This window comes from Toxotes jaculatrix, chromosome 17, assembly GCF_017976425.1.
Source record: "Toxotes jaculatrix isolate fToxJac2 chromosome 17, fToxJac2.pri, whole genome shotgun sequence".
NCBI lineage: Eukaryota > Metazoa > Chordata > Actinopteri > Toxotidae > Toxotes > Toxotes jaculatrix.
The window spans coordinates 12748871-12773943 of NC_054410.1; the positions used below are offsets into that span (position 1 = coordinate 12748871).

Sequence of the window (25073 nt, forward strand, 5' to 3'; positions counted from 1 at the left end):
AACATTTTGAACACGAGACACTTCCTCAAGCACTTATTGGGACGCTTCATTATTTTTATTGCTTAAATCTAAAGGACTAAATTGCACTTGCAGAATAACTTCATCAGCTTTCCCCTTCATTCCAGTCTGATGCCGCCAAGTATCTGAAAATCGACAGTAAGTTAAAAGGTTTCTACTTTTAGGTTTCCACGGATACTGACTGTTCTTTTTAAAGTAGGAAGAAGCCATGCAAATGAATGAAAGCATCCTGTTTTAGTTTCCTCTTTCAACTATGAGAATAGAATGTGGGACATAGATTGCTTTTTGTTTGTCAAAGGCATGTTTGATAGGCACCTTTGAAACAATGACTTTTATTTTTAAATAAACGACTCAACCTCCCTCATGAAATCCCTTGGGCATGAGATCATTTTTACTTTTTCACTGAAGGTTTCTGTAAAAAAAAAAAAAAAAAAATCCTAAAGGACAGATTAAAGAATACTTATTGTCACATTACATATGCTATAAAGAGGTATTTTATACACAGACAGTTGCAGTTGCTTTGGACGACCATGTACAGATACAAGATTTCAGACGCAACTAAAAAAAGAACCACAAAAAGATAAATTTAGTCACATCTCTGATGCGTATATTACTTGAAGTTTATCTTACAGTCAGTCAGCCAGGCTCAGGTATCGGATCACTCTGTCTGGCAAAGGTAGACTTGTTAGAGATTTCAGTCTCTGTCTCCCCATTTGGGTCCGAATCCTTAATCTGCAGAGATGCAGGAGTGGACGAGGTGACACTGTAGACAAAAAGACAAGATAGAGAAGAGGACAGTTATTTGCATGTTTGAGGATCACGTTTTACTCACATGTGAGGAAATGAAAGGCAGAGACATGTTTGAATTAAGGAAGTGAGTAAATGATAAGATTTGGTTTGTAACCGACTTGACTTCCTCTTAACAGCGAGCCATTCTTCTCGGCTGTCCAGTAGTTCAGTGAGCTTGCTGCACAGCTGAACATGACCGACATGCTCCAGCAGCAGGTCTATGATTGGTCCTGCCCATTTACACATAACTGGTGTTGAGATCCACTCGCAGAACTGAAAAAAAAAATTCAGAACAAAAAAAGCTTAATTACATACAAAGAACATACAAATTTCCGTTAGTATGAAATCCATGACACTGTCTTTGCTTATTTTTCACACCTGTGTTGCTCTTTCTGTTGGCTCACAGCAGTTTAAAGGAAGTATACTGTCATTCTGTGAAACATATCCATTGCTGCTAACAGTTCTTATATGGGATCCTCCTGAAGTTGGGTGAGGGGCACTGCCGTATGTACAGGTAAAGCAGGAGAAGGCATCACAGCCATTGTCCAAAAGGCATTTGAGCAGAGGCAGATTGTTCATGCAAAGTGCAATGACAGCAGGGAACGTGGTGGCATAAGACGGGATTCTGGCGTTGACATCGGCCCCTCTCTCCAGCAGTAAAGACACGGTGCTGACACAGCCCTGACGTACAGCCATTAGCAGAGGGCTGACTGGGTCCAGGCTCACACTAGCGCCAGCGTTCAGCAGCACCTCTGCTGTCTTGGTGCTGCCGTTGGCAATAGCAAAGTAGAGGGCTGTTGCGCGTCGATCAGAGTATTGGATGGAGTGACTGTGGGCCAGTGTGGCATTTACATCCGCACCTGTCCTCAGAAGCACAGCTGCCACAGTGTGTCTGTTGTGCTCTGCTGCCAGGTGGAGGGGGCTGATCCAACTGTGCCGGAGCATGGCTCGACTCGTCACTGAGACAAGCAGGGACACGATCCTGAACACAACAGTGAGGATGTTACTAAAAGATATTTAAAGACAAGAACTAAAACACTAAAACAGAGTTTCTATAACTCTCATCATAACACCATATACAGTAACCACTCTACTGCACATTATAACCACAAATCTTGTATCTTAAAACAAAAATTACATTTATGTGACTAACTTTTTGTTTTTAATAAAAATAATTAAGTTATAGTAACTCAGCTTACTCGTGGTGTCCATGCTGGGCAGCAAGATGCAGGGGCAGCAGTCCTGAGTTGGTGGGTTTGTTGGCATCTGCGTTTTTTGTCAAGAGCACTGCTACGATTTCCTTGTGGCCATTTTTGCTGGCCTCATGCAGGGCTGTAACACCGTCACACGTCTGCATGTTCACATCTGCACCTGCAGAAAAGCATTCTTCCTTTATAACCTTTACATGGGGATCAGAAACGTGAAAAGTAGGACGCTTTAACACCGAAAGGTACCTTTTCCAATCAGGTAACACAGTGCCCTCATCTGTCCTTGCTGAGCTGCTACAGTGAGTGGTGTGATGCTGTAGGTATTAGGTGGATTGATTGCAGCCCCAGCTCTTGTTAACATCTCACAGATCTCTGTGTTGTTCCTGGATACAGCTTCATGAAGGGCTGTCCAGCCCTGACCACACCGCTGGTTCACAGTGGCCCCATAGAACAGAATAAGGCTCACCATGTCCACATTCTCCAACTCACATGCTACAGAGACAGACATGACACAGAGTCATTTCTACACAACACCTGGCTGGCTTATGGTTATCCATACTTCCAAAATGGTCCCGTCGTATACAATTGGTTTCACAGCTGTACCTTTGTACAAAGGGGTTTCTTTGTTCTTGCTGCTGATGTCGGGGTCAGCACCAGCCTCCAGAAGGCACCGCACACATGACAAATGTTCACAAGACACAGCGAGGAGCAAGGCCGTCTGCTCCTGCAAGGTACGTTTGTCTACTGAACCTGGATGTGCTTGAGCAGAAAATATACATATCACACAAACCAGTTGGGTGACTCATTTAGCATTTTGAGAATGTGCAAACAGTGCACCAAAACACCTCTTGGAACATACTGTATATGGGTTTTTCCTTCCTATATTGTGACACTGAGCCAAAACTGTGAACAAATGCACTGTGTGGGGAACATCAGTGATGCTTTCAGTGGCATACCCCTCAGCAGGGTCTTCAGGCACTCAGCCTGTCCACAGTAGGCAGCATCATGCAAAGGTATCCACCCATCTTTGTTCTCCTTCAGCAGGCTGTGAGGAGCAGAGGTTGCCAGATCATTAACAGCCTCCACATCCCCTCTCCTGATGGCAAAGACCACTGGGTCCACATCCCTTCAAAGGAGAGAGAGAGAAAAAACACACTTTGACTTACACTTAAATGCAGCAGAGTGTGATTCTAGACATCAGCAGTGTTTGAGGGATGTAGCTTTAATGCAACCATGAACCTTTTTTTTTTTAAATTTAGGTTATTATCCTGATCACTTTGGCTTTGTTTAACCTAAATAAGAAATCCTAACTGATATGTTGTTATTATACAAATCAAAAATAAAAACGACTTGTTCATACTCCTCTTTATTTACACAGAAGACCCTAGTCGCCTCACACAAAGACCCCCAAACACACACACACACACGAACACATGCAGCCTCTGTGTCTAACAGCCCCGCAATAAGGAAAGACTCACTCCAGCTCTGACGTTACGTCTCTCTGACCGTCTCCTGTCCCCCTGTCTCCTCTCAGTCGCGACAGAACATTATTGCATTTACCTCCCGCATTACGGAACTGAGATAAGTATTCAGAATAACAGAATTTCGTCATTACTGATGGCAGATTTCACGGCAGTGTTTCCCACACAGCGCGGCGGAGGTGGCGGCGGAGGCAGCGTGCAGCGCTGAGCGGGGCTCAGCTGTGCTCTCTCAGATTATTTTGGGACTGTATTGTCAGGCGGCAGGGTGACGGCTATATCCATATATGTCAAGAAGCTCAGACATCCAGAGATAAGGGCGAGCAGCGCTGAAGATAACGCAGTCTGAGCCGAGATGTCTGTCCTTGCATGCAGCCTTTATTTCATTGGCTGGTTTCCAAATAAAACAGCCAGGTAATAGGAAAGCACTAATCTTAAAGAGGGATTTGGAAGATCACAAAACAAAGACTAACAATGGCTGCAACAGAAGATAAAACATAGAAGCACCATAATTTATGAGGCTCTGTTCACTTTCTCACTTCTGAACGCATCGTTGTAGTCCAGTACAGTATGTGTCCACAGGGTCTGTCATCATTTGAATCTTACAGTCATAAGTCCTTTATTTTTGCTTAGAGGAAGTAGCTGAAGGTTCCTTTAACCAAATGGACAGTGAGCAGGGCCGTAGCCAGGACTGACAGGAGGAGAAAGACTGAGGTAATGGGTCCAAGTTTCCCTCTAATTCACAGAAGGTTTTGACTGGACATCAAAAAAGTTTGTGAAATTTACTGATCGAATAATTGATTTTTAAACTTTCCTTAGTTTTCTTTAACAACTCTTCTGTGCAACTATATATTTTTTAGTAAATATAGTTATAGTTATATTTTTTAGTAAATATAGAAATTACATTTTAGTAAATTTAATCTCTAATCTTTTTCATTTCAATACAGTTTTGCTTTCGGCATAAAAACAGTCAAATTTAAACATAGTCTAAAAAAAGTATTTGTCAATGAGCCTCAATGCACCACATCATTATGATCCATAGCTATGTTTTATTGTCAGGCAACCGCTAGCTGTAGACTGTAGTAATTTCAAAGGGAGTCAGATGATGTGTTATAATGAGCAACAAAGTTCATGTTGAGAACAGGAAGTTGGGGTTTGAAACTGAAAGTCACTGTTGGCTGTTTTAACCCTGAGCATGACCACAGGAGATGCTCCTCTGGGTACGGTCAGAGGGTGGTGAAAACAACCCATATGGTAGACTGCTGCACACGGTGGCAAAACTGTCCTTTTTCATTCGTCAAACATACGTAGATGCCAAGCATCTCATAATGGCTTGTAACTTACCCACTAATTCACATTTAGTGGGCTGCAGGTTCTCCACAAGAGGGTGGTGTTTTGTGATTGACAGAACACATGTATACCTGTCACATCTACAGGAAATAAAAACAAATAACCGCAGTTTAGACCTGCAAACATATCCATTTCAATGGCGCCTCCCTCAGATATATGAAATAACAGCTGCTGCACACTCACACTTCCAGGCAACAAGTATCACAGCTGTGGTGTTTTTCTTTCAGTCATTGCTCTCTTTGTGTGTGTATTTTTTTTTTAGTTTTGGAAATAAAACTTGTGCCCTAATAGCTGAAATAAAAATAAAAGAACAATAATGGAATATGATTTTGTCACAATATTCATAAGAACAGTATTTTTAACCATGATACTAGTTTAGATTTTTCATTCAAATTTAGATTTATTCAGGGGTGGTTTTATATACAATGTAATACAACACAACTTTATAAAATACCACTGAACTAAGTAATATCACATTTCCTCACCTGAGAAAGTTCACCATTGTGCTGGCTGCAGTGTGGAGACTCAAGGAGCTGGCAGCAAGTCGGTCTTTGATATCATTGTTTAGTCTCTGGTAAAGAGACCTGGATCTGCTGACTGCAAGCATCACAGGAGAAGATTCGTTGTCCGGTCCGAGGAACCCAACATCCAATGGTGCGCTGCTGTCTTCTTCCCAGACCAGTGATGAGGCTGATGATCCAGTAAGCAAAGGATTAGAAAACCAAAGTCAGAACATTAATAGCAGCAACTGGTATACAGGGCCCTAAAACAAAAGATAACACATCATGCATGGTATAATACACACATGCTATAGAGTCATACTGCCTGAATTAAAGACCTAGCCAGTTTGAAAGAGCTGAAATTTGCACCAGCAGAGATCAGGGAGCAGCAGCTCAGGGATATGAGGATAGATGCCTTTTAAGGGCATGTTCAACTGTGTTTGGTTCAACTTGATTCTGCAGCTCCAGAGGCAATGCTGATGTGAGGTTGTGTGCAGTGTTACAGAGAGTTAGAAAGATGGCATTAGAATAACAATTAAAGCTGGACTTACAGTTTATTTGCTCAAGTGTGACTATGATTAACGGATAAAGAAAATACTGCCCCCCCCCCCCCCCCCCACACACACACACACACAATATTTTTAAATGAAATTGAAATGCATTCAGACACACACAAAACTGTTGTTTAAAAAAAATGATCTTAGGCATTTTCAGAGATTTCAGCTCACCCTGTGACAGTGCTCCTAATCCTCATTCACAGCAGTTGCTTTTCAAGTGTGTTGATCCACCTCTCGAACAAGGACAACACTATCTAATATTCCTCTGTTGTATCAGCTCTTACTGTGACATGATGAAGCGTGGAAATGTGGTTTAAGAGCAACACAACAGTGACGGCAGATTTTTGTTTCACAATCACTTCTTCGGAAGTGTTGTGTGAAAAATGCTTCCTGCATCTACTGGATGTGGCACAAACAAGTGTTTCAGTGTATCTGTTTACAGGTGGAGGAACTGGACTAGACAAGGTCTGTTTCCAAATTTCTGAGAAGCCCCACATTTTAGGCAAGACAAACTTAGTTATTTAGCTAAGCTCTGGAAGATGACTTTGATCAGAGGCTACGCTACAAGACGGCCAACAAACACTTGTCTTGCATTGGAGCAAGCCTCTTTCAAAGCAGCATGGGTGAAATTAACACCGTTAATGTTGGGTCTGTTCCATAGAACTCTATCAGTGAGTCAGCATTAACAGTTGCCCTGGTCGTGAAACTAAAAACATTAAGTAAAAAATGTCTACTATGAAAATTGACAGAGTTATGTGCAGAGCTTGACAGTAGAAATCTGTTTTCATGTAAATCTGCTGAAGGAGGAAAGTTTCTTAGTGCTTACATCAAATCTCATGTGTGCGTACATGCATGATTCTGTGACATCAGAAACCTTTGGGAAACCAATCATGGTTCAATATGCAACTTACACAAGCATGATGTTGAAACTTCCACGCACGCACGCACGCGCGCGCGCACACATACACACACACACAATGAATGAAATTCGGAAATGAGCAATATTTGCCAATCAATACATTCATTTCAAGGAAATTTTTATTGAAAAAAAAACTTGATGGGACATATCTCACTCAAAAACAAAAAGAGCATCGCAACCCCCCCCCCCCCAACCCAAGACCTCAGAATCAACAAGCCTTGATTCTGGACTCAGAGAGAACTTAGTTCACTTTTCGCGGTATTTAGGAGGGAGTGAGAGCTCTTCGCTTTCTCCTCCTCTCAGTCTTAACGATCTCATTTCTATGCCTCTCATTCAGCCGGTAACGCAGAATCGCCACCCCGGCAGTTGCCATGACAACGGAGAAAACGATCCCGGCGCGTTCCCCGTTGTCTCGCCGGCGGTTCCCAGGCAACGGCTACACAAATCCAGGAAAAACATCCGGGAAAGAAACCTCGACTCTCAGACTGTCTGAACGTGGAATAACTTGTTTACTCATCAGGATTCCCGAACAGTAAATCTACGAAAAGATGACGACTTCTCCTCTTCCTGTCTTAGATAGCAGAGATCCCCGTCTGAAACTCAATGTGGAAAACAGAATCAGAAACATTTTTGTAACCCAGTCGGCGGACACCAGGTAGGCCCGTTCTTTTGTCATACAGTGGACGGCATGTCAGCTGCCTCTCTCTTTAACACCCATTCATAAAGGTTTTGACTGAATGGTGTTTTTACGGACAATCAATTGTCTCCTCAGACATAAAGAGGAGAAAGATGTCAACTACATACCTGTTGTAACAGAGGTGAGACTGAATAATCACGTTATTATTCACAACAATAAGAATGTGATTAAAACTATGGATTCAATTATTTATTGTCAACCTGCGCATTCACACAATATACATTATTATGCTTGGTTGTGTATGTTGTCATCTCTGTCTCTCTCCTTTTTCTCCCTCTTTTTCCTGTTCTAAAAGTTCTACATAAATTAAGTTTTTGCTTATTTTATCACATTGGAAGAGTTTCACTCTTCATGCTGGTTATGTTTTATTTGTAGACTTCAAGCAGAGTCCTTGAAGCCGGCGTGAACACTTTGCAAAAGACTCTGGTTCTGAAGAAACAGGCTGAGTTGGACGAGGTGGACAAGAAACTTGCACTCAAACGGAAAGAGTTTAAGAGCTGTGCGGAGGCTCTGGCGCAGAGAAAGTCTGAACTGGAGATAAAACAACAGCAGGTGAGCTGAAACCTCAACATGTGCTCCTACACCTACTTGGGTTCAAGTGTAATAATGAAGTAGATATAAGTCACTGATGCTGCCTGACATTGAAAATAACATTGTCCCAATACTGATGTCCTTGGGGTTTTGTATTTTCACCCAGACTAAAGAGAGGGCAATGAAATTTGAAAAGTTTGTGGCTGAAAATGAAATGAAGCGACGTAGAGCGCTGAAGAAGTATGAAGCAGGACGGGAGCAGAGCATTTTGAAGCAGAGAGAGATAGAAGATCTGACAGAACAGCTGAAACAACTTCGGGCTAGGTGAGAAACCAAGCCTTGATGTGGGAATACTATTAAGTCGCCTTTTTTAACCTCAGTGTTACCATATTTCAATTCACAGACAACAAGTTTTAAAAGAGAGAGTGACAAAGTACAAAATCTACGAAGACTACCTGACGAAAACACTAGATTATCTCCCCAGCAGTGAGTTCAAACCTGACTTTTATTGCTCTCCATGGGTGAACGTTTACAGGAACTTGTTGTGTTTACCCTAATAAGTTTATTACACACTGGCAGTAACATGGACCAAACTGTGCAATCTTTTTCAGCTTACCTTGGTAATGGGTCTGAATCTTTGGTTATGCCCATCATTCGACGTCACGAGACCCTGTCCATCACCAACCAGGAGCTGCTGCGACGTTTGGGGCGCCTGGAGGAGGAGGTGGAGGAGGGCCAACGACAACTGCAAACCATGAAGCAGGAGCACAGCATAAAGAAATTGGTCAGACTGATGCATTAAGACATTTAGTGCAATGTTTCTTCAACTGACAAGGCTTGAACGATGTTTTCATGATTGTTGCAGATGGTCAACAAAGAACTGTCTGAACTCCAGAGTGAGTTAGAAACCCTCAAAGAGAAGAACAAGCAAGCAGAGGCAAACCTGCTGATGGAGCAAGGCCTGTCCAGAAAGAAGGTACAATCCTGATGAGTTGGAAATAACCCATAGCTAATTTACAGATGGGAGTCTTTCATATGTACGTTATCTCCCAGGTTGAGGAAGTGGGAAGCTTGCTGATGGCCATCAACAACCTTGCGGAGCAGTGTTATATACCAGCATATGGACCTTTGGAAAATATGAACGTATTGATGATGATGGACATGGTGAAGGTAATATCCTCAGGGATGAGCTTGGTTATTAGTATTTGTGTAAGTTACGTGGTATTGTTGACTAACCCAGGGTTTGATTTCAGGAGTACATTCTGGACAAGGCAGACACGGAAAGGAGAGCGAGGAGACTGATGGAGTCTGGGTCTGCTATGACAAGCAGAACAGCCCTGACAGACAAAAGAGACAAGGGATCAATGAAAAGCATTGGCAGTAAAACACAAATCAAAAGTTCAAGTAAAGTCAGTAGAAAGAGTGAGACAGTGGATTTATGCAGAACTTCTACAACTTCTCATGGTGCTATTGCTGACAGCAATCTACATTTGTTGAGTATGAAAGTTCATTTCTGACAATGGAAACAGCAGCTTGACAAAAAGAAAACAGAAACTTTTCAACATGAGATGATGAAGACTGAGATGCAGTTAAAAACTCTGGAGAAAGAAAACCCTAATGAACTTTGTGTTAACAATTAAGAGAGGTTTGACTCTTTGATTTCTGAGTTTGTGTAACAGAGTTTCAGTGTTTGAAACTCTTGATGCAAAATGCTGTGCACATGTTTCACACTTAAATTTTCATATAGAATTTGGAGTCAAGGCGGGTGATCATGAGTATTCCAGCATCGTCACTTTAGAAATGATAAATGCATCTCTGGAATGTAATTGTTGCATTTTAAAATTTAATGTTTGCAATCAAATGATGCCATCAGACAGGAAGTAATACTCACCAAAACTGCAGTGGTATGTATGGCGTTTTCTCAGATTTAGATTACACAAACTGCAATGAGAAAAGATTTGCAATTTACAAGGAAGTGTTTTGTAAAGATTCTTTGCTGCCTTTGCCTGATCCATGTTGTCAGACAATCCTGTACATACAGGTTTTCTAACAGCTTTGTGTAATTTTTGTGATTTTAATTGACATTTTTTTTGTATCTCAATTAAAAAGAACACCTCTCATGCGCTGTCTCACTCTTTAACTTTCAGGCCTTCACAACCTTTGGTCAATACCCACTTATTCATAACCAATGGTGAAAAGTAACTAAATACGTTTAATCAAGTCTTGTACTTTGATGTACGTTACTCGAGTATTTTCAACTTATGCTATTTTATACTTCTACTCGACTACATTTAAGGTTATTACTCGCTTACAATATTGCGACTGATATAGTTACTTTGGAGATTCAGATTTTACATACAAAAACAACAAAAATACATTATTGTACATGAAGTAGCATGAAAAAACAGCCCCAACTCAACCAGATACATTAAAATAATGTTTATACATTAATTTACTAATTACTAGAATCTAATTATATAATAAATATAATTATATAAAAGGCTAAATTGGGTCCTTCTGAATTGTGAGTACTTTTATTTTGAAACTGTTAGTACAATTTCCTGATAAAACACAATTTCCCCTCTAAAATAGTATTTTTCTTGAACTGCAGTGTTGCTCATTTTATAATTAAGGGTTTAAGTACTGCGGGTGACTCTCATACCTGTCGACAGTACTGGAAACAGACAGGCTTACACAGGTTCCACTGGTTTCTATTTTTAAGGCTAATTTTTAGGTGACAAAAAAAGCATGTGGGGAAAACATGCCACTGGAACATCAGGCAAATCCTGTACTGTCGCTTTAACACAAGCACGTGGTATCTGCAAACATCCGGTTTTCAGAAAATGGAAATAAAATTGCGGCGGTGTTTTGACACAGTTTTTTGACGCACGGAATGTTGCTAAACTCTAATTACGTGTTTTCTTTTCATGGTTTCCGTGTTGTCGAAATATGAAGGTATGTAGTTCGGTCAGTCGACCTTTCAAACCGCTGTTTGCTCTCCCAGATAGTGAAGCTGTTTGTTTGCCCGCAGATGGAGGCTGGCAGCCTGGTTTCCTGCAGAGAGGACATTTCTTCGCTGTTTGCTGAGGAAAAGCCGGGTGCTAAACACAAAGTATGTTATTTAACAGGGGCGACGCGGTGTCAGCACCTTTTTACTCAACGGTTCCGCCGCATTATAACCAGAGCTGTTGTCCTTTGTTAGGATTTAAGCAGCCAGTTTTCCTCTGTGAGAAAAGTGCGCGGGGATGGAAACTGCTTCTACAGAGCCTTCTGCTTTGCACACATGGAGTCAGTGCTGCATAATGCCAGGGCTTTACAGAGGTCAGTTATCATTATCACCATCCTTGCTGCCATTCGCCCTAACTGAAGTCCCCCAAAATATAAGCTAATGAAATACTACATTATATAGGTGACTAAAGAGGCTTTGTTACTGGTTTTAATTTCAGATTCAAGGACAAAATAATTCAAAGCGGCAAAGTCTTGTCCTCTGCGGGATTTGATGAGAGCTCCTTCACGCACCACCTGAACACAGTAAACAATCCCTTTTACCAGCACACCATTTAAAAAAAAAAAAAAAAGTAAATGACCGAGGTACAAATTGTAATAAGACGCTGATGAGAACAGTTTTTATCCTTGTTAATAAATAAAAATAAATTATAACTAACACAATAAGTAACACATTTACATTTGGGGAGGAACCATTTAGAAATGATTGTCAGGTTATGGGACAAAGTGAGACTGAGACACTGGTACAGAACCAGTGGCAGAAAAAAAACTTCCACTTTGTGACCTATGACCTTCATCATTCCGGTTTAGGCCCTAAAGTCAGTTACCTTTTTCCCCATAATGTGTAATACGATCGGCATAACACATTTAAAGCATACAACTGAGGTCCTTGATTACACGATCCTTGCAGATCGTGTAATCAATACAAAGTTACCAACATATTACCATTTAATGGCAAGTGACTAAGCAGTGGAAAATCTCCAAATGTTCCTGTTAATGAAGTTTATCTTAAAGGAAAAGGAAATGAAAGTAATGTCCTACTAATGACTGAACTTGCTGGGACATCTTGAAAGGTTCAGTTAATTTTTTATCAGTTCTTCATTGGCATGAATAAAAATCATACATGAGTAGCACCATACTATTAATAAGCTCTTGGTGAAGCATAATTATTCTGCCGTGACACTTCTGTGCTTATTAAAAAGGTGCAGGGAGTGAAAGTAAAAGTACTTGAGCCTCTCTTTTTGTTTGTAAAACCAGTTTGTGAAAATGCCTGATTGTTTGGGTCCTCTTAAGGTTGTAAATGTCGTGGAGCAGTGCCAGGCTGATGAGCAGGAAGACACGCTGCTCAGGCTCTTCAATGAGCAGACCAGCTCTGACAGTGTGGTGCAGTATCTCAGGCTACTCACTTCAGCTCACTTGCAAAACAATGCAGACTTCTTCTGCAACTTTGTGGAGGCACCCAATCTACACGCCTACTGTCGTCAGGTTGGTAAAGTGTTGCTGCCATCTAGTGAAAAAAACGGAAGATAATCTGTTACTGTCAATTTTTTTTTAATGAAGTATACAGCTGCCAGGTTTGGTAATGTTTTGTTCTCTTCTTACAGGAAGTGGAGACTATGGCGATGGAATGTGATCACGTGGACATCCTGGCTCTGTCGGAGGCCCTGGACATTTGCATACATATCGTCTCTATGGAGGGTGATGAACAGCAGCTGGCTCACCATATCATTCCAGAGGGTGCTGAACCCTCTCTGCACCTCCTCTACCAAACATCACATTATAACATTCTCTATGCACGACCCCAGCACTGACCAGTGATGGACCACAACTCTGCTCAACTCAGGAATATTGACTTTGCTTGAATTAATCCCAACTGCGCTTTAAGACACTTGTGAAAACAGATTTTTATAAAATCTTGCAGTATACAGAGATTCAGCAACATCTGCAAATACAGTTATTCCACACTGTAGAATAACTGAATTTGACTGAACTGAATATTAAAAATTACATTTACATGACTCACAATTACATAAATCCTGTCAAAAGTGGACTTTTTAAATACACATTTTCGCTAACACGTCACTGCTGCTGCTTTTCCTCCTTTTCCCTTCTTTTGTTTTTTCTTCTGTGGTGGAACACCTTTCTTTAACTTCTGTTTCTTCTCCTGTACTGAAACCCTGGTTAGGGCACTTTCCATCCCTTCGTGATGCATGTGAGGCAGGGAGAGCTTTCCCATTTGAGTGGGGTACTTGGTCTTTATCACATTTTTGAACACGGGCTGAGAGATCAAACGCTTCAAATGCTTTTTCATACCCTTTACCATCTTCTGCTGCTCTCTGTCAGTTTCCTCATCCCTTGCTCTGCCTGTAGACATACATGGCATCTTCAGTTTTCTGTATTTGAACATTTTTCAATAGTCTTAACATGTTACTAGAGTTTTTTGTCACCAGTATAGTTACTTACCAAGTAAAAGATCATCATCCAGGTCAACCTCCAGGGCCTCTGCTGCTTGTCTGAACCAGGAGTTGTGCTGCTTCTCCCTGCTGTTGTGGAACTCAATCTTTTCTATGTTTCTGGCCAAGTTTACTCGTTCCTGTGGAGGGACACACTCGACAGTAAACAATGCAATATAATCTCTTTAAAATCACATATAGACAGGACCTTATGCTAGAGGATCTCACCTTGATTGCTTCCAGGCATTTTGTCTCTATGGGGAACATTGGAAGCTCCTCGTCCTTTCCAAGAGTCTTGTAAATCTTTCTGAAGTTCATCATGTCGTCTGGGCCTATTAGCAGCAAACTGAGACCCTCTTTAGTGGCTCTTGCTGTTCTGCCACTCCGGTGGACATAAGTCTCAGATGTCCGGGGAACCTGATGTACACAGGAGAACATAATTAAAAATCATCATATCAGGTATCAGCTGACCTCCTCTGTCTGCAAGTAGCAGTGTAACAACGAGTACAGCTTCTGTTCCACTACTGCTGTTAACAAAATGTTGTATTCTTTAAATAAACTACAATTACCACCTTAACGTTGTATACCTCCAACCAGTCAAGTTGCAGTTTACATCCCTGACTGTCGACATTCATATAAAATACATGTTATACATGTATTTGTACTGTATATCTATACACGTGGTAAAAACTGAAGGAATTTAATGAAAATGTTTTAAGTGTATTTTGTCATAATCAGTGTATGAATTCTCAAAGTCTAATCACTCCATCACTGAGTCTTAGTACTTAGTAGCACTTGAATCTAACATTTTTTCATTCTACAATTAAAGACAATAAATGAAAAAGAAACTTCTATGAGTAACACTCTTGAAAGTTTTATCAGAAATTCTTTTATTCTCATTTTCCTGTCAAGTAGCTTTATTGTCGTTTCAGCCATATACATAGTACACAGACGAAACGTTTCACCGGGAGCAATTAAAGCACAGCAGAGACAAGACAGATACAGTATAGTGCTCACACGCTATTTCAAACCACACGTGCACACATTGCGCACACACACAATCAATGAGATCACACATTTCTTCTTGCGCACACATGCACACTGACACACTGTATGACATCCACTGAGTCTCTCACAATATCCCTAACTTATTGTGAGTAGTGTATATGGTATGGGATATTAGCAGCAAGAAAAAGTACAAGAGTGCAGAGAGGTGCAGTGTATTAGTTTGCAGTGAGGACGATGAGCGCGGCAGTGAAGAGGAAGATGAGGATGAAAGGCTAGGATGTGGTCAAGTAATCGAAAATTCTGAGTTCAACTTTGACCCTGCCGCTAATTTGGCCTTAAAGGTCTCCTGCGCTATAGCTCAGGTTTGTGTGGTGGTTAGTGTTACGGCTAGTTGGTAACAATGCTCATCAAAGGAACCAAATCTGAGGAACTAGTTTGTAATCAAAGATAATAAAATCTGTGGACAACTGTCAAAAACGCTCACCTGGTAGTGAATAACATGTTGAACATTGGGGATGTCCAGTCCTCTTGCAGCGACGTCAGTAGTCAGAAGAACACAACTGTGAATGAAATCCAGGGTCAGTTCAGTAAAGCAAAGAATATATTGTATTTCTTGTGCAACTGTAGGATGGACCTACTCATATGAAACACAATCCAGGTGGTGATTAAACCCTTAAGCCTCTGTTTGCAGTTAACACATTTTTATATTTCATCATATTCATCCAATCACTGAATGAAGTCAACTGAAGGCAAACAAGTTCAGACTGCTACTGCAAGTGTGACGCTCACCTCTCCCTCTCAGCAAACCTTTCCAGGTTTTTGAGGCGTTGTTTCTGGTGCATGTTGGCATGTAGAGGCAGTGGAGTGCAGTCCAAGATAACCAGCAGGGAGTTCAGCCTCTTGATACAGTCTATGCTGTTGGCAAACACCATGGTGCGTCCGGGGTACTGGAGCAGGAAGTAATAAAGGTAGAAGTCCTTCTCCTCTTTTTGACAGTGGATCCGTGTCTCTGTCAGCGTCTCCACTGTTGCCTCCTTCCTGGTGAGGTCGATGATTTTGGGCTTGGACTTGATCCCTACTTTCTCCATGAGAATTTCCAGTTTACTCCTCTGGTCCAGATTCTTCTTCTTCTTCTGCTGGAGGCGGGTGGGCAGGCTGTGAGCCATGGTCAGTGTGGCAGAGAACACAAACGTTTGCCTCATGGGATTGAACTGCATGGTGTTCAGCATCTCCAGGAGACTCTCCAGCTCTGCAAAGTGGCCTCTTTCTACCATGCGATCTGCTTCATCAATGACCAGGCACCTGCAGAAAAACATAGTCCCCCGGGTAAAAAGACACACAACAGCGTTTAAACAAGCCCTCCTTCTACATCTGTATCATACAAATATTCTTCATCTTTATGTTGATCTTCAGTTCATCTCTCAAGGGACTATTTTCTGTTTTAAAGAGACCAGACTAAAACATATGCTGTGTTAATGCATGTTTAAGGGTTTTCTCCTGACTTGGCAGTATTCTTTAAAGAGATGAATACAGCCAAGTCAGCTGCCAGATGCACAGGCGATCCAACCCACTGGTCAGCATTTAGTGGTGTTTAAGTAAATGCAGAGCTGCATTCAGACCTGCCAAGTCAGGATACTACTGCAGATACAAGACCTGCCTAAATTCTGGAGGGCAGTCAAATTCAATAAAAAAGTCAGCGCCTGTGGTTTCTGTTTAGCTTTCAGGAAACATTCTGCTGTTGTTGTTGGCCTTTTGTTTGAAAATGATTACACAAGGACTCCTCCTGCAAACAGCAATAATGTGCATGCAGTCTACGCTAGGTCTCTTTTCTTTATTTATCATTCCACTGCTGGGATGTTAGGAAGTCAGTGGCTTGGATACCTTTCTCTTACACCCATTCGTGCACCAACTATTTCAGAGCATATAACATAAAGTGCCCTGAACAAAGCTTTAAGTTACATCCTGCATTTGGAAATTGGCTCTTGTGACCTTAACTATTTTCAAATAAAGTTAAAAATCGCTGCCTTTATGGAGTAATCCCTGTAACGGAGCCTGTCCTCTTTTCACATTATTTAATGTACTGTTCTTTGTAGCTGTAAACAGGCTGTTCCTGTAACAAAGCGTGCATGCTGAGCCGGCTGGGTCTTCTGAGACTTGTGTGATTGGTCTGTCATTTAGCACGGCTTCCACTTCACAGAACACAGTTTGAAGTCCCTCATCCTCCAAAGCCTGCTGTTTGAGGACAGAGGTGAGGACACTTTTAACCGACCGAATCAAACGTTCCCAAATGCCACCTTGATGGGAAGCTGCAGGTGTATTAAAGTGCCAGTTTATACCATCCTGCACCAAAGCACTTTCTTTCAGTTCTCAGCTGGCTCCAACAAAATTTGTGCCATTATCTGACCAGATAGAGGACACTGGACCACGTCTGCAGATAAATCTTCGTACTGCATTAATAGAGGAATCTGCATCCAGGGAATACGCCACCTCCAAGTGAACAGCACGGCTGGTAAGGCAAGTAAACAAAACAAAACTCCATACCTTTTAAGAAGACTCCTGCCTCTTTTTACATCAATAGGGACAAAATAATCAAATCCAACATCTGTAAAAGGAGCTTTATCTGACATCACTCTTTCTTGAGGCAAATCAGCTTTCTTTTGTTCAAGAAGCTTTCCTCTGTTGCGTCTGCAAACAACACAGATATAACCTTTCTAGCAGCGGAATTTGCATTCACAATCCAGTACTTTTGCCGTAATCTGGACAACATGTGGTTCCGTCCTGCATGTCCAAGCTTTTGGAGAATGTGACGCAGGATCAGTTTAGACACATGCTCATCTTTAGACAAGATGACTGGATACTTAGATTCGGCTGATAATGATGCTCTATTCAGTCGACCGCCAACTCGCAGAATTCCATCATCCAACACTGGGTCCAGTTTATAGAGCTGACTGTCTTTGGAGATGTGTTGAGAGCCATTCTTTAGCAAAGATATTTCAACTTTAAATCTTTGGTTTTGGCTGAACTGAATGGTGGACTGCTCTGCCTTAACAAGATCTCCAGAAGATAAAGACTGTCCTCTGAGTGTGGCTTTAAAGTGTTGCATTCTTTGTGGCACTTCTTGATCTTTGATTTCCAGAAAGTCCTTCCTCTTCTGTGCCAACAAGGTAAGGATTGCTTTCAACTTCAAGAACCAAGCCACAGATGTTTTCAGCTTTGGCCATGATAAAAAATAGCAAATGAAGCTGTTTGTGGCGTTTCCTATGTCCCTGACTATGACATTGGCTGTCACATCCCTCCTGACCTCTGGGTCATCTGGAGCAGTCAATCCGAGCTCCAGTCTAGGCCACTCTTCTTTTCACCTATAGAGAAATTCAGGACCTTTTATCCATTTGCTGTCCTTTGTGAAGGTGTCTGCTCTCATTCCTCTTGATGCGTCATCAGCTGGATTCTCCTCTGAGCTCACATATCTCCATTGTTTGACATCTGTGGCCTCTCTGATGATGGTGACTCTGTTGGCTACAAATATTTGAAATCTCTTTGTTTCATTGTTGATGTACTTGAGGACAGTGGTGCTGTCAGTCCAAAAGACTGAATCCTCCAGTTTGAGGTGCATCTCTTTCTGCAACAGTTTATCAACATGCACGGCCAAAACAGCTGCAATAAGCTCCAGCCGAGGAATGTTGATCTGTTTAAGAGGAGCGACTCTGCCCTTTCCCAAGAGAAAGGCCACATGTGTATTGTGTCCATTGTGTAACCTCAGATATGATACTGTACCATACCCAACTTGACTAGCATCAGCAAAATGGTGGAGCTGTGCTGTAACAGGAACAAAGTCTCTGGGTTTCATACAACGATTCACATGAAACTCTGCTATCTGTTTTAAGTCCTTTAGCCAGTCAGACCACTGTTTGGAGTAATGCTGTGGAATTTCTTCATCCCATCTCAGGTTTCTCCTGCAGAGCTCCTGTAACAACAGTTTGGCTGAAATAATGAACAGGGCCAGAAATCCTAAAGGATCAAACAGTGAGCTCACCACTGACAGAACACCTCTTCTGGTACATGGCTGTTCTGGAGGCAAGGTCTTAAAGTTAAACTTGTCAGTTTCAGTGCACCACTGCAGTCCTAAAGCCCATACTATTGGAAGCTGTTCGGAATCCAAGTCCAACTCCTGTATCTCTTTTGCCTTGATGTTCTCATCAATGGACTGCAATACTGTGCGACTGTTACTAAGCCACTTCCCGAGCTGGAACCCCCTCCTTTTCACAGAGAGCATTCAACCCATGGATCAGTTTTACAGCATCATCATCTGTGGGCAGGGATTTCAGACAGTCATCAACATAAAAATTGTGCTTAACTGTGCTGACCATTTCAGGTGGAAACTGCTGGACATTGTCGTCTGCTGTTTTCCTCAAAGCATAATTCGCACAACTTGGAGACGAAACAGCTCCAAACAGATGCACTGTCATGTGGTATTCTCTCAGCAACTGTGTAGTATCACCTTCAGGCCACCAGAGGAAGCGGAGGAAATCTCTGTGTTCATCAGGGACATGAACTTGATAAAACATTGCTTGGATATCAGCCATTAATGCAACTGGCTCCTGTCTAAATCGAAGCAGCACTCCAACAAGAGAGTTTGTTAGATCAGGTCCTTGCAAAAGCTGACAGTTATATATGTAGCTTTATATGTAGCTCCACAATCAAACACAACCCTCAGTTTGCCTTTTCTGGGATGATAATCCCGTGGTGAGGGATATACCACACAGTTCCATCATCAGACACCATTTCGGCATATCCTTGAAATATCATGTCATTTAGAAATGTCACATACTGATCCTTAAAGGTGCTGTTCTTGTTGAACTTTCTTATCAGGCTTTGGAGGTGTTGCTCTGCAATACAGCGATTGTTTGGCATGACCAGATTTTCCATTCTGAAAGGTAAGTCAATGCAGTAATGATTGCCACTCAGCTTAGCTGTACTGTCCATAATATTCATGAATTTAATATCTTCTCCAGACATTTCAGTTTGTTCTTGCAATGTTTTCTTATTAAAGTCATGATTATATTGTTGGACTAGCATCTGCTCAAGATGTTCCACAGCAGTCCTGTTAGCAGTTACAGCAGTGAAGCCATCCACACGCCTGCTCTTGCCTCGCAGCGGACCATTAATGACCCATCCAACCCTGGTTCGAACTGCACACGGTCCTTCATTTTGGCTGTTTCAGCTCCCAGGGTTCCATTACTTTTGGAGCATCAGTACCAATGAGCAAGTCCACGTCTGCATCAATGTCATGGAGCTTCACTTTCTGCAGATAAGGCCACATGTTAATCTCTTCCTGCTGAGGAACGTTGTGTTTTGAGACAGGTATGGTCTTTTGAGTCAAAACATCTGGTAATTCAATGAAATCATCATCAATAGAGGATGTTTCAAGTCCAGATACAAGGTGAGAACAATCTTCCTCTGACCCAAAGTTGTCAACAGAACACTCGTCTGTTTACCTTTCAGGTTTAATTTGCTCGCCAGGTTCTCAGTGCAGAAGGTGCTGGAGCTCCCAGGATCCAAAAATACATATGTCTGCACTGTCATGTTACTCTTTTGGCTCTTGATTTTGACTGCAACGATGGAAAAGATGTTACTGTCTTTACCATCGGCCCCAATATGGCCACAGGTCTGAGTCATGGTAGAAGAAACACTGACCGGCTGCTGACAAGTTTCTGAAGATGTTGATTTATCCTCATTTTTTATATGAAGGACTCCAGGGTGTTTTTGGTGACACACAAAACAGTCAAGACGACTCCTACATTTTTTACTTGTGTGGCCTATCTTGAGACAACCAAAACAAATTCCTTTTTCTTTAATAAAGTTGATCTTCTCCTGATGTGCCTTTACTTTAAACTGTGAACATTTGTCAAAGGTATGATTGCTTTGCATACAAAAGAGACAGTTATGAGTTGAGACTTTGGGCTTATTTTCAGTTACAGCTCCGTCCTTTACGACAGCGACATTAGTGGCAAAACTACTTCCTCTTTTCTTTTGTTTTACGTGACTGGTATTGGAGGTCTTGTAGGTGGAATGTTGTATGTCCTGAATGTTGCCAAACACTGGATAAGACACAGTTTTATCTTGTTTTTCAACAAAAGCAACAAGATCTGTGAACAAAGCTCTTTGTCCTCTTCTTTCTTGCAGTTCACAAGCCACGTTTCTCCATTTTGCTCTTAATTTTTATGGCAGTTTTAACACAATGCTTCTCATATTTGATGGCAAGTCCAGTTCTTTCATGTTTCTGTTCTGTCAAATTAGAACATGAGAAACAAGGCAAATGCCTGCAGTGCTTTAGTGTCCTCACTTTCAATTGGTGTCCAACTTTGAATTTTTTCCATGTAAGCATATGCAATTTTATGTTCATCTCCAAAATGCTCCTTCAGAAGACCTTTTGCCCTCAAGTATCCCTGCTCCGGAGGTAGGTGCTGGCAACTGTGCACAAGATCTTTTGACTGCCCCCTGGTGTACTGTTCTAGGAAGTGCAAGCAGTCACTCCAACTTCTCTTTTGTTCCACTCCATTTTCAAAAGCTCTAATAAAGGACTTATACTGGAGAGGATCGCCATCAAACACAGGGGTATTTTGTGGTGGCAAAGCTGAGCTCATATTTTGCTGAACCAACATTGCAGTGATGTCATTTTGCTTTTGCATTAAGTCCACAAGGTTGTTTGAATAACTGATTTGAGCATGAGGCAGAGATTGCATACTTTTCCTTTGTGTCCAATTGGAGATCGATGTTGAAAGGTGGACATTCAGATCCTGATGAGTTACATTATCAGTATGTGTGGCTTGGAAATTAACATTGCTTTCTTTAACTAAAGGATGCAAAGTTAGATTTTGCTTTTCATTAACAGCTTCGTCTGCAAAAACATCCAAGTCCAAATACATCTCTTTATCGTGAGATATTGATTGTTGCTTTGGCCTAACCACTGATGGCTGTATTTTAATGGAATCTGGCGCTTGAACTGAAGTGCGCTCTGGCACAAAAGCGTCGGCGCAGGGATCCAATTTGGACACATCTTTGCCATTTCTCTTCTCAAAATAAGAGTTCATGCCATTAGAACGTTTTGAACCACATCGAGATGGATTATTCAATACATCAGGCTTTGCCATTGCTGCGGCCAGCTCCGTCTCCAACTCCAATTGTTCCTTTGCTCTTTTCAACCTTAGCTCCTGCTCCTCAATACAATGTTTTTTCTTCAGCGCAGCGATACGCTCCATCAGCCCTGCCTTATCCGCTTCAGCCTTTAAACGTGCAGATGATGTTGTTGAAGCGTGTGAATGTTGGGAGTATTCCTTGTTAGCTTTATATTTCTTACATGACATATTTGAGGCACTGTCTTCAGGGTTTATGTCGTCTGCGGCACACTGTAGCTCAGTATCTGCATTTGCTTGCACGCATGATTGTGTTGCTTCAGACAGCCAACACTTCATGTTGTCTGCAAAATTACTAAAAGTGGTAATTTTTTCTTCAAACCACTTCCTTTGTTTGGCAGCTTCATCTAGTGGTAAAGGTAAGGCCATAAACGCTTCATGACTGGCGCTTGCATTGAACGAATTTAGTGAGCAGAGCATCCACCAAATTAGCATCTGAATTTCCTTTAATTAGCGCATTAATATCTTCCAGCAGTCTTTTTGCTTGTTTACATTTTGCATTTCTTTTGTCTTGATACATTTTTAGCTAATAACTCAAGCCAGTACTCGTAAGTTAAACAACTCTTTTGGATAAAACTAATGTCTTTTGTATTGACTGTAGACTGCTCCTTCAGTCCATTTGCAGGCAAACAACAATGAACAAGCCTGTCCGTGCTGCCTCTCCTGCTCTGATAAAAAACCATAAGCCCACCCAGGTGCATTCTGGGCCACTGACCTACCTGCTTACCTATATAACCTAGGTGCTCCTAGCGACAATAAATCCTAAATCTAAGTTAAGTAAAATAAACTAATTAATAACAAATTTAAGCATTCCAAATTAGCTGCTCCGGTCCTCTATCTGTATCAGCAGTGACCATAAATCGGCAATTAAGTCATAAGCCAGCAGCAAAATATGCTAATACAAGCTAATTAGTGCAAACATCCAGGTAAAATAGTGAGAAATTTACTTACCGAAAAAACTGCAACACAGACTCCTTCGACGGTCGGTTAGTACAGTCTACACTACAACAAGTCATATTGTCACAAAAACCTATCCAAACATTGGCAAACAAACACGGACACTGCAGCCCCTGTCAACTGATGGAGGAACATAACCACGCCCTAATATATGTAAGAATTTTAAGCCTAAATAACACTAAAACGGTTGTGGTACAAACCCCCCCCCCCCCCCCCCCCGTGTTCACGGAGGTAGAAACTATCAATAGAGACCAAAAACAAAAAATGTACCAGGCTGTAAATATGTTTTTTTAGGCTGTAAAGTTGGATATTTTATTTGTATTTGTCACTGCTGAAACCTACAACTCCCCCCTTGATAAATACTAAACAGAGGTGTGAACTGTAATTTACCTGAGCTGTCTGAGGTTCAGCAGATGTGGATGTCTCTCCTTGATTAAGTCCCACAGACGTCCTGGGGTAGCAATAACGATCTCTGGCCTGCGCTTCAGCATCCTCCTCTGTTTCTGTTGTGCCATTCCACCCACCACTATCGCTGTTTTGATATCTGCAACACAGTAACATCTTGAGTATCTTGACATTCATACAACTGTTGAGGGATGCACAATGTCAGATTAAATGACTCACCTGTGAATTTTGCGACAGCATCAATGTGATGTTTGACCTGAACAGCCAGCTCCCGGGTGGGAGTGAGAACCAGTCCGAGCAGAGGCTGACTGTTACTGCCAGCAGGTCTTTCTTCGGCTTCAGCGGTGGGGTCAAAGTTGAACTCAGCATTTTCGATTACTTGAACGCATCCTAGCCTTTCATCCTCATCTTCCTCTTCACTGCCGCGCTCATCGTCCTCAGTGGCATCTTCATCTGAGTCACCTTTGTCTTCATCTTCCTCAGCCTGCATGTCGTCCTCCTGTTCATCTTCTGTTATGGATTCTGCTGCATTTTCCGACTTTACACTCGGTAAATACAAACTCTCCACCTCTGTGGTTGGTTCACTGTTGTCATCAACAGGTTTGTCTGAGCCTTTTTTCCACTCCAGGATGGTGTGGATCATGGGAATGCCAAAAGCCAGTGTCTTACCACTTCCTGCAATTACAGTGCTCACATTAACTTCATATGTGGAATGGATATTTATGGTACAAAAGCTTTGACATAAAGCGTGACAGACATTTTAACTTACCTGTCTCAGCTGCCCCCAGTACATCCATACGATCCCTGATAGCTGAAGGTAATGCAAGGGCTTGAATCGGTGTGGGTGAACCAAATCCAAGGTTGCTCAGTGCCTTTAGCACAGGGGAGGGAACAAACAGGTCCTTCCAAGCACCCACATCCGTGTTTTTGTCATTAGAACCAGAAAGTGCAGCATTTGTCCAGTTCTTTGCTCGATTCTTAGAGGTTTTTGTCACCTTGTCTTGTGAAGATTCTTCTTTTCCCACAGCCTGAAGCTCAGATGAAGGCTCCAGGTCTGGCTGTTTCTCTGTATCCTTTTCTATCGGCTGCTTTTGTGTCTTTTTCTTCTTTTTGTTGCTCTTCTTTGCATTTTTTGATTGGACAGTATGCTCAGAGCTGGCAGATGAATCTTTTGAAGTGTCTTCTTTAGTCGTTTCATCATCTCCTCCCTCCTCATTTGCAGCTACATTCTTCTCTGACACTTCTGTAGAAATGTCCTCTTGTTGAACTGATTCCTTTACAGACTGTTTCTTATTTTTCTTCTTCTTTTTGGCTTTTTTCTTGGCTGGCTCAGCTATTTCCTCTCCCTCTTTGCTCTCCACATCAGGGTCCCCTCCACCCTCCTCTTCCTCGCCGGCTTTTCTTTTCTTTGCCTTTTTCTTCGTCTTCTTCTTCTCCTTCTTTTTCAGTTCTTTTGCTGCTTTGGCCGCTGCCTTTTCAGGGTCTATCAGACGGTAATTTGTCAGTTCTTCGAAACACACCAGACCCTCCATGCCCTCCTCGGAGAAGAGAGTGGGATCGAGCTCTATAGCTTTCCATTTGCCTTTCACATGAATGCTCCGCTTGGCTTGTTTCTGCTGCCCAGAGGACAGACGCCTGTTTTTCGGTTTCATCGTCTTTGTCTTCATTTTCCTACAAATACATAAACCAGCCGGGTTACACCAATATGTTGAACTGCCTCAAAGTTGTTACAATCGCATGTGCATCAGTTTACTGAAGTTATCGAGCGACTGCGCGCAGAAAGATCCGACTATAAAACATTACTCGTGAAATATATTTAGTTGTAGGCAACTACACAACAACTACAAGCAGTGACACTGGAAAAAAAACGTCTTACCTTGACCTTCCGTGCTTTCTGGAGACATCAAAATGTGGTTACAACTGCTGGCAACTACACATGGCACGAGGGCGCAGCCATGACAGAGTCGGTCACGTGGTTTGAAAAACTTTATTTGTCGAACAACA

At 41.9% G+C, this 25073-nt stretch overlaps 4 protein-coding genes across 7 annotated transcripts; 2 read left to right on the top strand and 2 right to left on the bottom strand.

Moving 5' to 3' along the window:
• Positions 1-44: 44 nt before the first annotated feature.
• LOC121197739 (ankyrin repeat and SOCS box protein 2-like) lies at positions 45-6194 on the bottom strand. Of its 4 annotated transcripts, none has more exons than XM_041061477.1 (9): positions 3494-3667; positions 2972-3141; positions 2619-2774; positions 2262-2507; positions 2007-2178; positions 1186-1789; positions 927-1080; positions 649-781; positions 45-143 (listed from the first exon to the last, which is right to left on the bottom strand). In XM_041061477.1, exons 1-8 carry the CDS (start codon positions 3625-3627, stop codon positions 651-653), a joined length of 1767 nt encoding a protein of 588 aa, XP_040917411.1. In that variant the 5' UTR covers positions 3628-3667; the 3' UTR covers positions 45-143; positions 649-650. The 4 variants fall into 4 exon arrangements, with proteins under 4 accessions (XP_040917411.1, XP_040917410.1, XP_040917412.1 ...); XM_041061476.1 differs by lacking the exon at positions 45-143 and adding an exon at positions 316-430; XM_041061478.1 differs by lacking the exons at positions 45-143; positions 3494-3667 and adding exons at positions 5329-5533; positions 6072-6194 and having other exon boundaries at positions 467-781.
• A 1080-nt stretch (positions 6195-7274) lies between these two features.
• On the top strand, positions 7275-10099 carry si:ch1073-416d2.4 (coiled-coil domain-containing protein 42 homolog). Its single transcript, XM_041061482.1, is given in 9 exon segments — positions 7275-7482; positions 7600-7637; positions 7892-8068; positions 8214-8371; positions 8451-8533; positions 8659-8831; positions 8913-9023; positions 9101-9217; positions 9301-10099. Coding segments are annotated over 9 exon segments (1236 nt in total). The 5' UTR covers positions 7275-7367; the 3' UTR covers positions 9565-10099.
• A 768-nt stretch (positions 10100-10867) lies between these two features.
• LOC121197204 (ubiquitin thioesterase OTUB2-like) lies at positions 10868-13071 on the top strand. The gene is made up of 6 exons (XM_041060670.1): positions 10868-11002; positions 11079-11159; positions 11250-11368; positions 11494-11578; positions 12347-12538; positions 12658-13071. The coding sequence occupies exons 1-6, from the start codon at positions 10997-10999 to the stop codon at positions 12862-12864; spliced, it is 690 nt and encodes a 229-aa protein (XP_040916604.1). The 5' UTR covers positions 10868-10996; the 3' UTR covers positions 12865-13071.
• ddx24 (DEAD (Asp-Glu-Ala-Asp) box helicase 24) lies at positions 12940-25038 on the bottom strand. Its single transcript, XM_041060669.1, is given in 10 exon segments — positions 12940-13163; positions 13165-13417; positions 13517-13646; positions 13735-13923; positions 14999-15074; positions 15304-15816; positions 23055-23208; positions 23289-23744; positions 23839-24740; positions 24946-25038. Coding segments are annotated over 9 exon segments (2700 nt in total). The 5' UTR covers positions 24737-24740; positions 24946-25038; the 3' UTR covers positions 12940-13132.
• Positions 25039-25073: the final 35 nt, after the last annotated feature.